The sequence below is a fragment of the Oncorhynchus nerka genome, linkage group LG6 (assembly GCF_034236695.1).
Source record: "Oncorhynchus nerka isolate Pitt River linkage group LG6, Oner_Uvic_2.0, whole genome shotgun sequence".
Classification (NCBI taxonomy): Eukaryota; Metazoa; Chordata; class Actinopteri; order Salmoniformes; family Salmonidae; genus Oncorhynchus; species Oncorhynchus nerka.
The window spans coordinates 53,205,662-53,218,139 of record NC_088401.1 but is presented as its reverse complement, the minus strand read 5'-3'; the positions used below and the strand labels follow the sequence as shown (position 1 = coordinate 53,218,139).

At 42.2% G+C, this 12,478-nt stretch overlaps 1 protein-coding gene across 2 annotated transcripts; it reads right to left on the bottom strand.

Moving 5' to 3' along the window:
- Window positions 1-6,152: 6,152 nt before the first annotated feature.
- Window positions 6,153-10,440, bottom strand: LOC115131153 (CD40 ligand-like). Of its 2 annotated transcripts, none has more exons than XM_029662749.2 (5): window positions 10,145-10,440; window positions 9,074-9,208; window positions 8,924-8,945; window positions 8,716-8,787; window positions 6,153-8,567 (listed from the first exon to the last, which is right to left on the bottom strand). In XM_029662749.2, exons 1-5 carry the CDS (start codon window positions 10,325-10,327, stop codon window positions 8,200-8,202), a joined length of 780 nt encoding a protein of 259 aa, XP_029518609.1. In that variant the 5' UTR covers window positions 10,328-10,440; the 3' UTR covers window positions 6,153-8,199. The 2 variants fall into 2 exon arrangements, with proteins under 2 accessions (XP_029518609.1, XP_029518608.1); XM_029662748.2 differs by having other exon boundaries at window positions 8,704-8,787; window positions 10,145-10,438.
- Between the last annotated feature and the right edge of the window lie 2,038 nt (window positions 10,441-12,478).

Genomic DNA, 12,478 nt, shown 5'->3' with positions numbered 1-12,478 from the left:
CATCAATATTTAGTAGAGCCTCCTTTTGCTAAAATAACAGCCTCTAGACGCTTCCCATAGCCTCTAATGAGTTTTATTTTTTATTTCACCTTTATTTAACCAGGTAGGCTTGTTATAGTGTCTGGATGAAGGTATTTTGGACCATTCCTCCTTACAAAACATCTCCAGTTAGGTTTGATGGTTGCTGAGCATGGACAGCCCGCTTCAAATCATCCCACAGATTCTCAATGATATTCAGGTCTGGGGACTGGGATGGCCATTCCAGAACATTTGACTTGTTCCTCTGTATAAATGCCCGGGTAGATTTTGAGCAGTGTTTTGGGTCGTTGTCTTGTTGAAATATCCAGCCCCGGCGTAACTTCAACTTTGTGACTGATTCTTCAACATTATTCCCAAGAATCTGCTGATATTGAGTGGAATATATGCAACCCTCAACTTTAACAAGATTCCCAGTAACGGCACTGGCCACACAGCCACACAGCATGATGGAACCCCCACCATATTTTACTGTGGGTAGCAAGTGTTTTTCTTGGAACGCTGTGTTCTTTTGCCACCATGCATAACGGTCCTTGTTATGACCAAATAACTCAATCTTTGTTTCATCAGTCCACAGCACCTTATTCCAAAATTAAGCTGGCATATCCAAATATGCGTTTGCATACCTCAAGCGACTCTGTTTGTGGCGTGTGTGCAGAAAAGTCTTCTTCCGCATCACTCTCCCATACAGCTTCTCCTTGTGCAAAGTGCCCTGAATTGTTGAACGATGCACAGTGATACCATCTGCAGCAAGATGATGTTGTAGGTCTTTGGAGATGGTCTGTGGACTGTTTTTGACCGTTCTCACCATCCTTCGCCTTTGCCTCTCCGATATTTTACTTGGCCTGCCACTTCTGGCCTTAACAAGAACTGTGCCGGTGGTCTTCCATTTCCTCACTATGTTCCTCACAGTGGACACTGACAGCTTAAATCTCTGCGATAGCTTTTTGTAGCCTTCCTCTAAACCATAATGTTGAACAATCTTTGTTTTCAGGTCATTTGAGAGTTGTTTTGAGGCCCCCATGTAGCTACTCTTCAGAGGAGAGTCAAAGAGAACAACAACTTGCAATTGGCCTTAAATACCTTTTCTCATGATTGGATGCACTTGTCTATAAAGTTGAAGGCTAAATGAGCTCACCAAACCAATTGTGTGTTCCAATTAATCAGTGCTAAGGTATTCAAATCAACAGAATGACAAGGGTGCCCACATTTTTGCATAGCCTATTTTTCACATCTGATTTAATTTCATACAACTTAATATTGCTACACAAAAAAATCTTTGTCTGGACAATACCCCAGTACTCAGCTTTTATTAGAAAATGAATGGCATGCCACTGTGATCATTTTCTGTGACGACAGAGTAAATGATTATGCAGCCTCAGGGGGGGTGCCCAAACTTTTTCATACGACTGTATAAATATATATATATGTGTGTGTGTGTGTGTGTGTGTGTGTACGTACGTACGTACGTATATCTGTGATATAAAATGATTCAGTATTCAGACACTTTGCTATGAGACTCGAAATTGGGCTCAGGTGCATCCTGTTTTCATTGTTCATCCTTGATGTTTCTACAACTTGGAGTCCACCTGTGGTAAATTCAATTGATTGGACATGATTTGGAAAGGCACACACCTGTTTACATGAGGTCACACAGTTGACAGTGCATGTCAGAGAAAAAACCAAGCCATGAGGTCAAAGGAATTGTCCGTAGAGCTCCGAGACAGGATTGTGTCGAGGCACACATCTGGGAAGGGTACCAAAGCATTTCTGAAGCATTGAAGGTCCCCAAGAACACAGAGGCCTCCATCATTCTTAAATGGAAGAAGTTTGGCACCACCAATACTCTTCCTAGAGCTGGCTGCCCAGCCAAACTGAGCAATCGGGGGAGAAGGGAGGGGTCAGGGAGTTGAACAAGAGTCCGATGGTCACTCTGACAGAGCTCCAGAGTTCCTCTGGGGAGATGGGAGAACCATCTCTGCAGCACTCCACCAATCAGGCATTATGGTGGAGTGGCCAGACAGAAGCCACTCTTCAGTCAAAAGGCACCTAAAGGACACTCAGACCATGAGAACCAAGTGTTTCTGGTCTGATGAAACCAAGATGTACTCTTTGGCCTGATTGCCAAGTGTCATGTATGGAGGAAATCTGGCACCATCCCTATGGTGCAGCATGGTGTTGGCAGCATCATGCTGTGGATGTTTTTCAGCAGTAAGGACTGGGAGACTAGTCAGGATCAAGGGAAAGATAAACGGAGCAAAGTACAGAGAGATCCTCAATGAAAACCTGCTCCAGAGCGCTCAGGACCTCAGACTGGGGAGAAGGTTCACCTTCCATCAGGACAACGAACCTAAGCACACAGCCAAGACAACGCAGTAGTGGCTTTGGGACAAGTCTCTGAATGTTCTTGGGTGGCCCAGCCAGAGCCCGGACTTGAACCCTGATCAAACATCTCTGGAGAGACCTGAAAATAGCTGTGCAGCGACTCTCCCCATCCAACCATACAAAGCTTGAGAGGATCTGCAGTGAGGAATCGGAGAAACTCTCCAAATACAGGTGAGCCAAGCCTCTAGCATCATACCCAAGTAGACTTGAGGCTGTAAACACTGCCAAAGGTGCTTCAACAAAGTACTGAGTAAAGGGTCTGAATAGTTATGTAAATGTGATCAGTTTTTTATTTTTAATACGTTGGTAAAAGATATTTGCTTTGTCATTATGGGGTATTGTGTATTTTGTGTTTTGATTAGGAAAAAACAAATGTAATCCACTTTAGAATACGGCTGCAATGTAAAAGAAATTGGAACATTTTCCCGAGATGATGTATGTGTTTGTTTTTATATACACACACACACACACACACACACACACACACACACACACACACACACACACACACACACACACACACACACACACACACACACACACACACACACACACACACACACACACACACACACACACACACACACCTCTACATGACCAAAAGTATTTGGACACCTGCTTGTCGAACATCTCATTACAAAGTAGTGGGCATTAATATGGAGTTTGTCCCCCTTTTGCTGCTATAACAGCCTCCACTCTTCTAGGAAGGCTTTCCACTAGATGTTGAAACATTGTTGCGGGGACTTCCATTCAGCCACTGGAACATTAGTGATGTTGGGCGATTAGGCCTGGCTCGCAGTTGGAGTTCCAATTCATCCCAAAGGTGTTCGATGGGGCTGAGGTCAAGGCTCTCTGCAGGCCACTCAAGTTCTTCCTCACTGATCTCGACAAACCATTTCTGTATGGACCTCGCTTTGTGCATTGGGGCATTGTCATGCTTAAACCGGAAAGAGCCTTCCCCAAAATGTTGCCACAAAGTTGGAAGCACATAATCATCATTGTATGCTGTAGGGTTAAGATTTTGCTTCACTGGAACTAAGCCGGAACCATGAAAACCGGCCCCAGACCATTATTCCTCCTCCACCAAACTTTACAGTTGGCACTACGCATTGGACAGATAGTGTATCTGCCAATGTTTGGTATCTGCCAAACCCAGATTCATCTGTCGGACTGCCAGATGGTGAAGCATGATTCATGCTCCAGAGTCCAATGGAGGCCCGCTTTACACCACTCCAGCCGACGCTTGGTATTGCGCATGGGGATCTTATGCTTGTGTGTGGCTGCTCGGCCATGGAAACCCATTTCATGAAGCTCCTGACGAACAGTTATTGTGCTTCCACAGGCAGTTTGTAACTTGGTACACAATATGTGCTTCAGCACTCGGCGGTCACATTCTGTGAGCTTGTGTGGCCTACCACTTCGCAGCTGAGCCATTGTTGCTCCTAGATGTTTCCTCTTCACAATAACAGCACTTTTAGTTGACCGGGGCAGTTCTAGCAGGGTAGAAATTTTACAAACTGACATGTTGGAAAGGTAGCATTGTCATGCTGCTTTTTGTTCTATGTTGCTCTGTCTGTATGCTATGTCTTGCTTGTCCTATGTTGCTCTGCGTGTGCTCACTGCTCAAGGATTGTATATATTGTAATTGTTTTTAATAACCTGCCCAGAGACTGCGGTTGAAAATCAGCCGGCTGGCTAAAACCGGCACTTTTACTGAAACGTTGATTAATGTGCACTGTAATAATAAAATAAACTCAATAAAAAAATGTTTTTAAACTCAATAGCATGTTGAAAGTTACTGAGCTCTTCAGTAAGACCATTCTACTGCCAATGTCTGTCTATGGAGATTGCATGGCTATGTGCTCAATTTTATACATCTGTCAACAACGGGTGTGGCTAAAATAGCCTAATCCACTAATTTGAATGGGTGTCCACATCCATCTACCATCTATCCATCATATCAAGAATCTGATTAAACAGCATGATCCTTACGCAGGTGGATCTTGTGCTGGGGACAATAAAAGGCCACTCTAAAATGTGCCGTTTTATCACACAACACTATGCCATAGATGTCTCAAGTTTCGTGGGAGTGTTCAATTGGCATGTTGACTGCAGGAATGTCCACCAGAGCTGTAGCCAGAGAATGTAATGTTCATTTCTCTACCATAAGACGCATCCAATGTCGTTTTAGAGATTTCGTCAGTATTTTCCAATCGGCATCACAACCCGCAGACCATGTGTAACCACACCAGCCCAGGACCTCCACATCCAGCTAATTCACCTGCGGAATTGTCTGAGATCAGCCACCTGGATAGCTGATGAAACTGACAAGTATTTCTATAGGTAATAAATCAGTTTTGTGGCGAAAAACTCAATGTCTATGCCCTCCCAGGGCCACCCATGGCTGTGCTCCTGCCCAGTCATGTGAAATATATATATAGATCAGAGCATAATTCATTTCTTTAAATTGAGTGATTTCCTCAAGTAAAAATAATTGAAATTGCTGCAATTTGTGTTTATATTTTTTGACATAAAATACTGTAACATCAACAGAAATTCACCTCAAAATTATTTTAATTCAGGAAATCTATTAAAGTATTCCCACTCATAGAGAGACGTAATCATTTACCAATGTAATCAATATTTTAAATGATCATGTGTTTGTCCAATGCTATATCTATTTGGGCTTCTTCTGTCAATTTGCAGAGTACAACTCATTTATAATTATGTTCAGGTGGCCGGAACATAATTATGAAAAAACGTGTTCCACCACTGAATCTAGTTGACCCCTGCACTACAGGTACATAGGCTAGTCACTGTAGCATATTCTATGTTGAGAGACCCATGACATGGGTGAGTATAGATGACATCCTGTGAATGCAACCTCCCCTCTACACCTCTGGCAGGGTGTTCTGCACCTCTGTGCTGTAGACTCACACTTTCCATGCTGTTAAACAACTCACTCACTCGATCTCTGGAGTAGAATGGTATAAATGACAGCGGGGCTGTGTGGAGTTTTAACCTTTGTACTGCGCTTACCTTTTATATATATATATATATATATATATATACACACACGATAGTCAATGAATAGATGTTACTTTACAAAGTAGCTTACCGTCAGTGTTAAGATCTCATATCGTTGTCAAAGCATCATCACGTTATGGTCTGGTAAAGAACCTCTTCCACACATCCCCTGATCTATTTCCAGTCTGTGGTTTTCCTGCACAGATCTTCTTGCTGTGGTGCATAGTTCTGGAAGGTCACTGTATTACATTTGATGTGAGGGGATGCAAAAGGATGCAGAAGGTTTGAGTGCAAGGCTGCAACTTGGTTTCATAAACTTTGTTGCTCTGTGGGGAACCATAATGCCTCTTTACAAATTGCATGACTTTTGATATGTCTGTGGTGATGTCTCATGCTATTGATCAGCCTATTTGGTGGTGTTCTTGAGCCAAACAACCAACCATTGGTTTGATCATTACACTTAGCAACCCACAAAACTGCAGGGAGATGGAGGGACTTGGCCTGTGAAATTAAAGGTTTCACAGGCTGCATCAGTTCCAACCACCAAGCCGATTCTGTATGTGATAAACCAAGTGGAAACTTAGCACAGAGATACTGTATGTGATAAACCAAGTGGAAACTTAGCACAGAGATACTGTATGTGATAAACCAAGTGGAAACGTAGCACAGAGATATACGGTTATATGTCATTAAATAATCGAACGTTTTCAATAAAAAATAATTTATTATCTATACAGACACCATACGTCACAATAAATACACAGTCATTGCCATATTCCTAGTAATTAATATTAATATCAAACATCGTAGGGCTGGGATACTAAATTATCCAATCAACAGCAATAAGTTCCAGGGATTTGTGGGTTTCACCATGGGCTTGGTAAGAAAATTAATATTTTTTAATTGATCTAGTCCAGATATTATATTATTATATAAAAAAATCTTCCCATTTTCAAACAGTACATTTATATTTTCCAACAGGGCTATACATTTGGGTGAGTTTTTTCTCTCGCCTGAGTAGCCTCATTTCACTGCCAAAAATAAAATTAAACCATCTAGTGTTCAGCAAATAACAACACAATGTCAAATACAGGTAGCCTAGTCAAATAATTAACATCCAGTCGCATTAACCGTTACTCTCTCGCGGAAATTCCACTAACGGTCCGTATGCAGCCAAACGTAGCTGCTGCTCATGTTGGTATCTGTACTGATGGCGCAAAAGCCATGACAGGGAGACGTAGTGGAGTGGTAACGCACGTGCAAGCAGTTGTTCCCGATGCCACTTGGGTACACTGCAGCATCCACCGAGAGGCTCTTGGTACCAAGGGAATGCCTGACAGCTTGAAAGATGTTTCGGACACTACAGTGAAAATGGTTAACTTTGTTAAAGCAAGGCCCCTGAACTCTTGTGTATTTTCTGCACTATGCAATGATATGGGCAGCGACCAAGTAACACTTTTACAACATACTGTGCTGGTTATCAAGGGGCAAAGTATTGACACATTCTTTTGAATTAAGAGACGACCTTAAAGTTTTCTTTACTGACCATAATTTTCACTTGCATGATGACCAGTTTCTCACACGACTGGCCTATCTGGGTGATGTTTTTTCTCGCCTGAATGATCTGAATCTAGGATTGCAGGGACTCTCTGCAACTATATTCAATGTGCGAGACCAAATTGAGGCTCTGATTAAGAAGTTGGAGCTCTTCTCTGTCTGCATTAACAAGGACAACACACAGGTCTTCTCTGTCTGCATTAACATGGACAACACACAGGTCTTCTCTGTCTGCATTAACAAGAACAACACACAGGTCTTTCCATCATTGTATGATTTTTTTTTTTGTGCAAATAAACTCAAGCTTATGGACGATGTCAAATGTGATTATAGCTGAGTGAGTGCACAATTACGTAGGTACTTTCCCAAAATGGATGACACAAACAACTGGATTTGTTATCCCTTGCCCTGCCTCCAGTCCACTTACCGATATCTGAACAAGAGAGCCTCATCGAAATTGCAGCAAGCGGTTCTGTGAAAATGTAATTTAAGAGTATTCTGCCTTGGCAAGTCACGCTGTTAAGACACTGGTGCCCTTTGCAGCCATGTACCTACGTGAGAGTGGATTCTCGGCCCTCACTAGCATAAACTAAATACAGGCACATACTGTCTGTGGGAAATTATTTAAGACAAATTCTCTCCAATACAACCCAACATTGCATAGTTATGTGCATCCTTTCAAGCACACCCTTCTCATTGACCTGTGGTGAGTTATTCACAATTTCCAATGAACAAAATACGGTTTTATATGTAAGATGGTTAAATAAAGAGCAAAATTATTATTATTATTATTATTTATGCTCTGGTCCTATAAGCGCTTTTTGTTACTTCCCATGAGCTGGGTTGTGACAAAAACTCACACTAATTCTTATGTTTAATAAATGTATCGTATAGTGTGTGTGTGGCAGGCTTAGAATGATGGCAAAAAAACATTTGAGAGTGCGCTGACCCTGGTGCTAGAGGGGGTCCGCAGCTGGAGGTTGAATGTTTGAAGCGGTATGGGACTATAGAAAGTTTGGCAACCACTGGTCTAGTCCATGTTTAGATCCATTTAGGAGATTTGTATTCAGTCCTGTCCCACTCCAACCACTCACATGGCCTGGATTCCATTCATCGCTCGAAAAACAGGCCCAATCCAAAGTAACGTAGTCCATCATCTCCATACTGTAGGCAATGTCCATTGTGATGACCAGCCTACAGCTTGTACAATCCAAAGGTGGTAGTCCCCTCCTCATAGTTGACTAGGCTGGGGTCCGTCACCCACACACTAAGCTGATCGTCTGGCTCCAGACGGAACACTCCTCCCTGGAAAGCTGTACATACGTCTGTATGATCCTGGTCCCCCAGGCTGCAGTAGGCTGTCATCAGGTCTTTCTCCTCTCCCGTCTCCCCCTTCCTCAGCTTCACCCGGCTGGCCAGAGGGGTTTTGGGGTGCCATTTGGAGAAAGCCACCTGGGAGTAGATGTTGTAGTCTCCAGGCTGCAGCACCTTCAGCCAGCTGGACATGTAGTACTGGACGTTCTTCCGCACAGAGTGGCCTATGTTCCACTCCAGATACTTTGCTGTTCAAGCAGACAATTTACATGTTGAAGTGCATTTCAAAACCTTATACTGAAACTCTTATATCTTGTAGGAACATAGGCCACTATGTTCCTACAAAACAAACCTAGAATTATAGTGGTAAGTAACATCTCTTACTTGGGGGCGTACCAGAAACGGGTTGCTTTACTATCATGCGTGCCATGGCTCCATACGAGGGCCCATCCCCAGTGAGTTTAGCAGCTGAAACAGAACAGACAAACAGTTAGTCTTCACCCTCTCAGAAGAGAAGGTTCTCTGCTGACAGAAGGTGAGCTTGGTAGAGTAGCAAGTCAAGCAAATGATACATACATAGATGCTATAAAAGATTTGAACATACCTCTTCCTTCCTCTTGTGAGACCTTGAGCGGAGAGACAGGAGAGCACAGCATTGCTTAATCATATGTTAATACCGCATGTTTTTTCTTCTACAAAATGTACTCATGAAACCTCCGATATCTTAATTTGAGTCTCGGCAACCTCGGCCTACCTTTGCCAGGATGCTTTTGTATTTCTCCACAAGATTCTTACAGTCCAGCACTGACTGGATGTCTTTCTCACACTCTTCAAGTCTCTTCAGGATGATCATATCATCCAGGTACTTGCTGTCAAGGTCCTTGTGATACTGAGCCCCAATAAAAGCAGGAATAAACGTTAACTCTATTCTAGCTAAATGTATCTTAATATCAGCACTGCTTAAGAATGATCATATGTCAGTCTTTCAAATCAAATCTTATTTGTCACATACACATGCAATGCAGTAATAACCAACGAGTAATCTAACCTAACAATTCCACAACTACTACCTTATACACACAAGTGTAAAGGGATAAAGAATATGTACATAAAGATATATGAATGAGTGATGGTACAGAACGGCATAGGCAAGATGCAGTAGATGGTATGGAGTACAGTATATACATATGAGATGAGTAATGTAGGGTAAGTTCGCATCAGGACAAACTCATGAAACGTTAGGACTAAGCGGTGGTTGTGTACGAGCTGTTTCTGAATGTATCTGTTGAAGTTTTTATTCGGATCCTGGGAAGTTTCCTGAGACCCCCTGTGCTTGAAGAATAAATAGGCCTAGGTTTTCACTGAAATATTTTTATGTTGAAAAGATGCTCTGCATTAAACCCCATCGCTCTTTGAAGAGTGAAGATATCCAAGAGGTCTTTCTCACGTGTAATCAAACAATATCCCACTCTAAGACACCCCAGGATAGATTTCCGCTATATAACATACTTATTATACATAACTAAATGAATACATTTATATCATTCCCACTCACACGCACATTCTTGAGAATATTTTAAAATTAAACTTGAGGAAAATAGGCCTACTGTCTTCATAATATATATATATTTTTTAAGTAAGTACAGTGAAACATGTTATTCTCAAATAGGCTGCATAACAAAAGTAGACTTGTATCCAAGATCTATGATAGTTCTGAACTTGGCACTAAGAAACTTTGCCCAAAACCAATGAACCTGAACGTTAGACCCACTCTTAGATGTTTAAATAACCGTGTCTATATATTTAAAGAGAGGTGAGTTCGTACCTTGTTGTCCGTGTGGTACAGGTAGGTGAATCCCCCCAGTAGCAGAACCATTTGAAGCACTATCATGCCAATGAGAAACCTGATAAGAGGCTTGCTGTGGCCTGGTCCTGGTGCCGACATGACAGAGCCTAGCCGTGGGGGAATAGGTGGCGGAGGCATGCTGGTCTGGTAAGTGTTGATCATGGTGGTGCAGAGGGATCTAGATACAGAGAGGAGAGATCTGACTGCCTTCACACACCATACACATCTGAACAGCTACTGTCAGTTGTCACTAGCTAGTGTATTTTTCTGAGTTCACTTCCTGGAATCTCAACTTTAAGAGGTGTGTGTGTGTGTGTGTGTGTCTCTGAATGCATGTGTGTGTCTGTACAGTGTGTATGACTTGAAGGCATCAACCCCTCCCCCCCAAAAATCTACTTTTATTCTTCACATGCTTCTTAAACAACAGGTGTAGACAGTGAAATGCTTACTTACCAACAATGCAGAGAGAGAAAAACAACCCCGTTTTACATTTAGTGTTCATTCCTTGACCTTTCACCTGTTGGTTTCTCAAGTCCATGTTTCCCCAAGGATTAATTCCAAACAGTTCCCTTCTTGAAGTGGTTGGTGTGTGATATGATAACAGCATATCAGAAATGCCCATGAAAAACTCCCTAAGAATTGTTCGGATGTTGCGCAATCAATGAATTTGCTGAGCAAGGTATTGTGGCCGAAATGTGTCCATGTAACCGAAGAAAAATGCAACCAGTGTAAAAGCACCTAAAGACACATCTACCCAGCAAACGGGATGCCCTGAGGAAATTCGGTAACGTCCTAAAAACGTCCTCGGGACAAACTGGGAACTAGACAAAACCTCCAGGGGACCATGAGACAACGTCCTGAAGACTTTAGGCGACCATCATGATTCACAGTGGACAACATAACAAGCTGAAACTTTACACCACTGAATTAGTCGATCGGATGCAATCCAAAACAATAGACAAAAGCAGTGTCTATACGCATTTTAACTGTGTCATCAAATTGGTGTTAAGTGGAAATCAGCCCCTCTTTCATCTACAGGTGCTCCAAAACCCACACTGTTTGCCCTGGTTACAGAAAGAGGTTTCACATTTGACACGTCAATGTACACTCATTTAATAGTCTACTTATTTGATGCATATCTTTCTTTCTACCGTAGCTCTATCTGTCCATGAGATTTCCACTGAGGTTGCAGAATTAGTCAGTATCAACCATACCAATGCTTGTGTGACCAATGTTGCCCCCCCCCCCCAACAAAAGCTGGAAGTTTGGTTTACTTTAGAATGATGTATGTGGCTTTAAGATCCACCCCCAGCCTCTCTTTCCACAGTTAAGTATTTATTTGGACCGTAGGACTAGCGAAAATGGAAAGACCGCTCGCTTGAAGACAACGTGTTAATATGCATAGGGTTTTACGGGTGTCACTGAAAATGCATTCCCATGCAAGATTTCAGTGAGGGGCTGTGGGCACAAAGTCATCCCCTGTGGCCTGCCTTGAAACAGACCTCAAAGAGGTGACGACAACCTTTTAGACCCTGATGGCTTGATTGCCTGCAGTTGTTGTGAAGTTTTTTTTTTTTTTACATGACAGATGTTTGTTCTTCTCACCCATATGAATAAACATATTTAAATTATGCAAATACAAAGACACTTTCTTTCTCTATTCTCTCGCACACACACACACACACACACACACACACACACACACACCCTAACCGTAGACCCTAAACCAAACCCCTAACCCTAATTCTAACCCTAACACCTGAACCTAAAATATGGGGACAGGCAAAATGTATAGTCCTTGTTTTACTATTCTTGTGGTAAAAACAGACGCTCTCTCTAACTTTTTATTTTATGAATCTTCTACTGTATGTCTATGCAGCACCTGTGTCATCATTGGCAGGATAAGCCAATCAGAGACTCATTTAATGAATCTCTGTTCAAATGTATTTTTACACCAGCGCTTGGAATGAGCATCTTTTGACATTTGCGCTAATTCAAACCTTAATTATGTCATTCAATTTGGGGGAAAACATTTAGCTGCCTTTTGCTAAACATTTAGCAGCCATTTGTTTGGCCCAGCTGCAGTAGTTACATCAGGAGAGAAAATGACTGTGCTTGTACTACAGGCACCTTAATGAGAGGTAGGCTACTTGAAACACACTCAAGTCTTAAATTCCTTCTCTAAAAGCCAATACAAGCAGGACGCTAACACCTGGATCAGAATCTGACTTCCCCCATGGAACCAAGGTTATAGAGAAAGAATTAACATGTTCTACTTGGTTCTCCCAGAAATTGTACCCCTGGGTGCAAATG

Coding starts and splice junctions, on each gene's coding strand:
- LOC115131153 (XM_029662748.2), bottom strand. CDS start 10,327: ATGATCAACACTTACCAGACCAGCATGCCTCCGCCACCTATTCCCCCA. Junction 9,209..10,144: donor TGTACCACACGGACAACAAG/GTACGAACTCAC, acceptor ATTGGGGCTCAG/TATCACAAGGACCTTGACAG. Junction 8,788..8,923: donor CTCACAAGAGGAAGGAAGAG/GTATGTTCAAAT, acceptor GTTCTGTTTCAG/CTGCTAAACTCACTGGGGAT.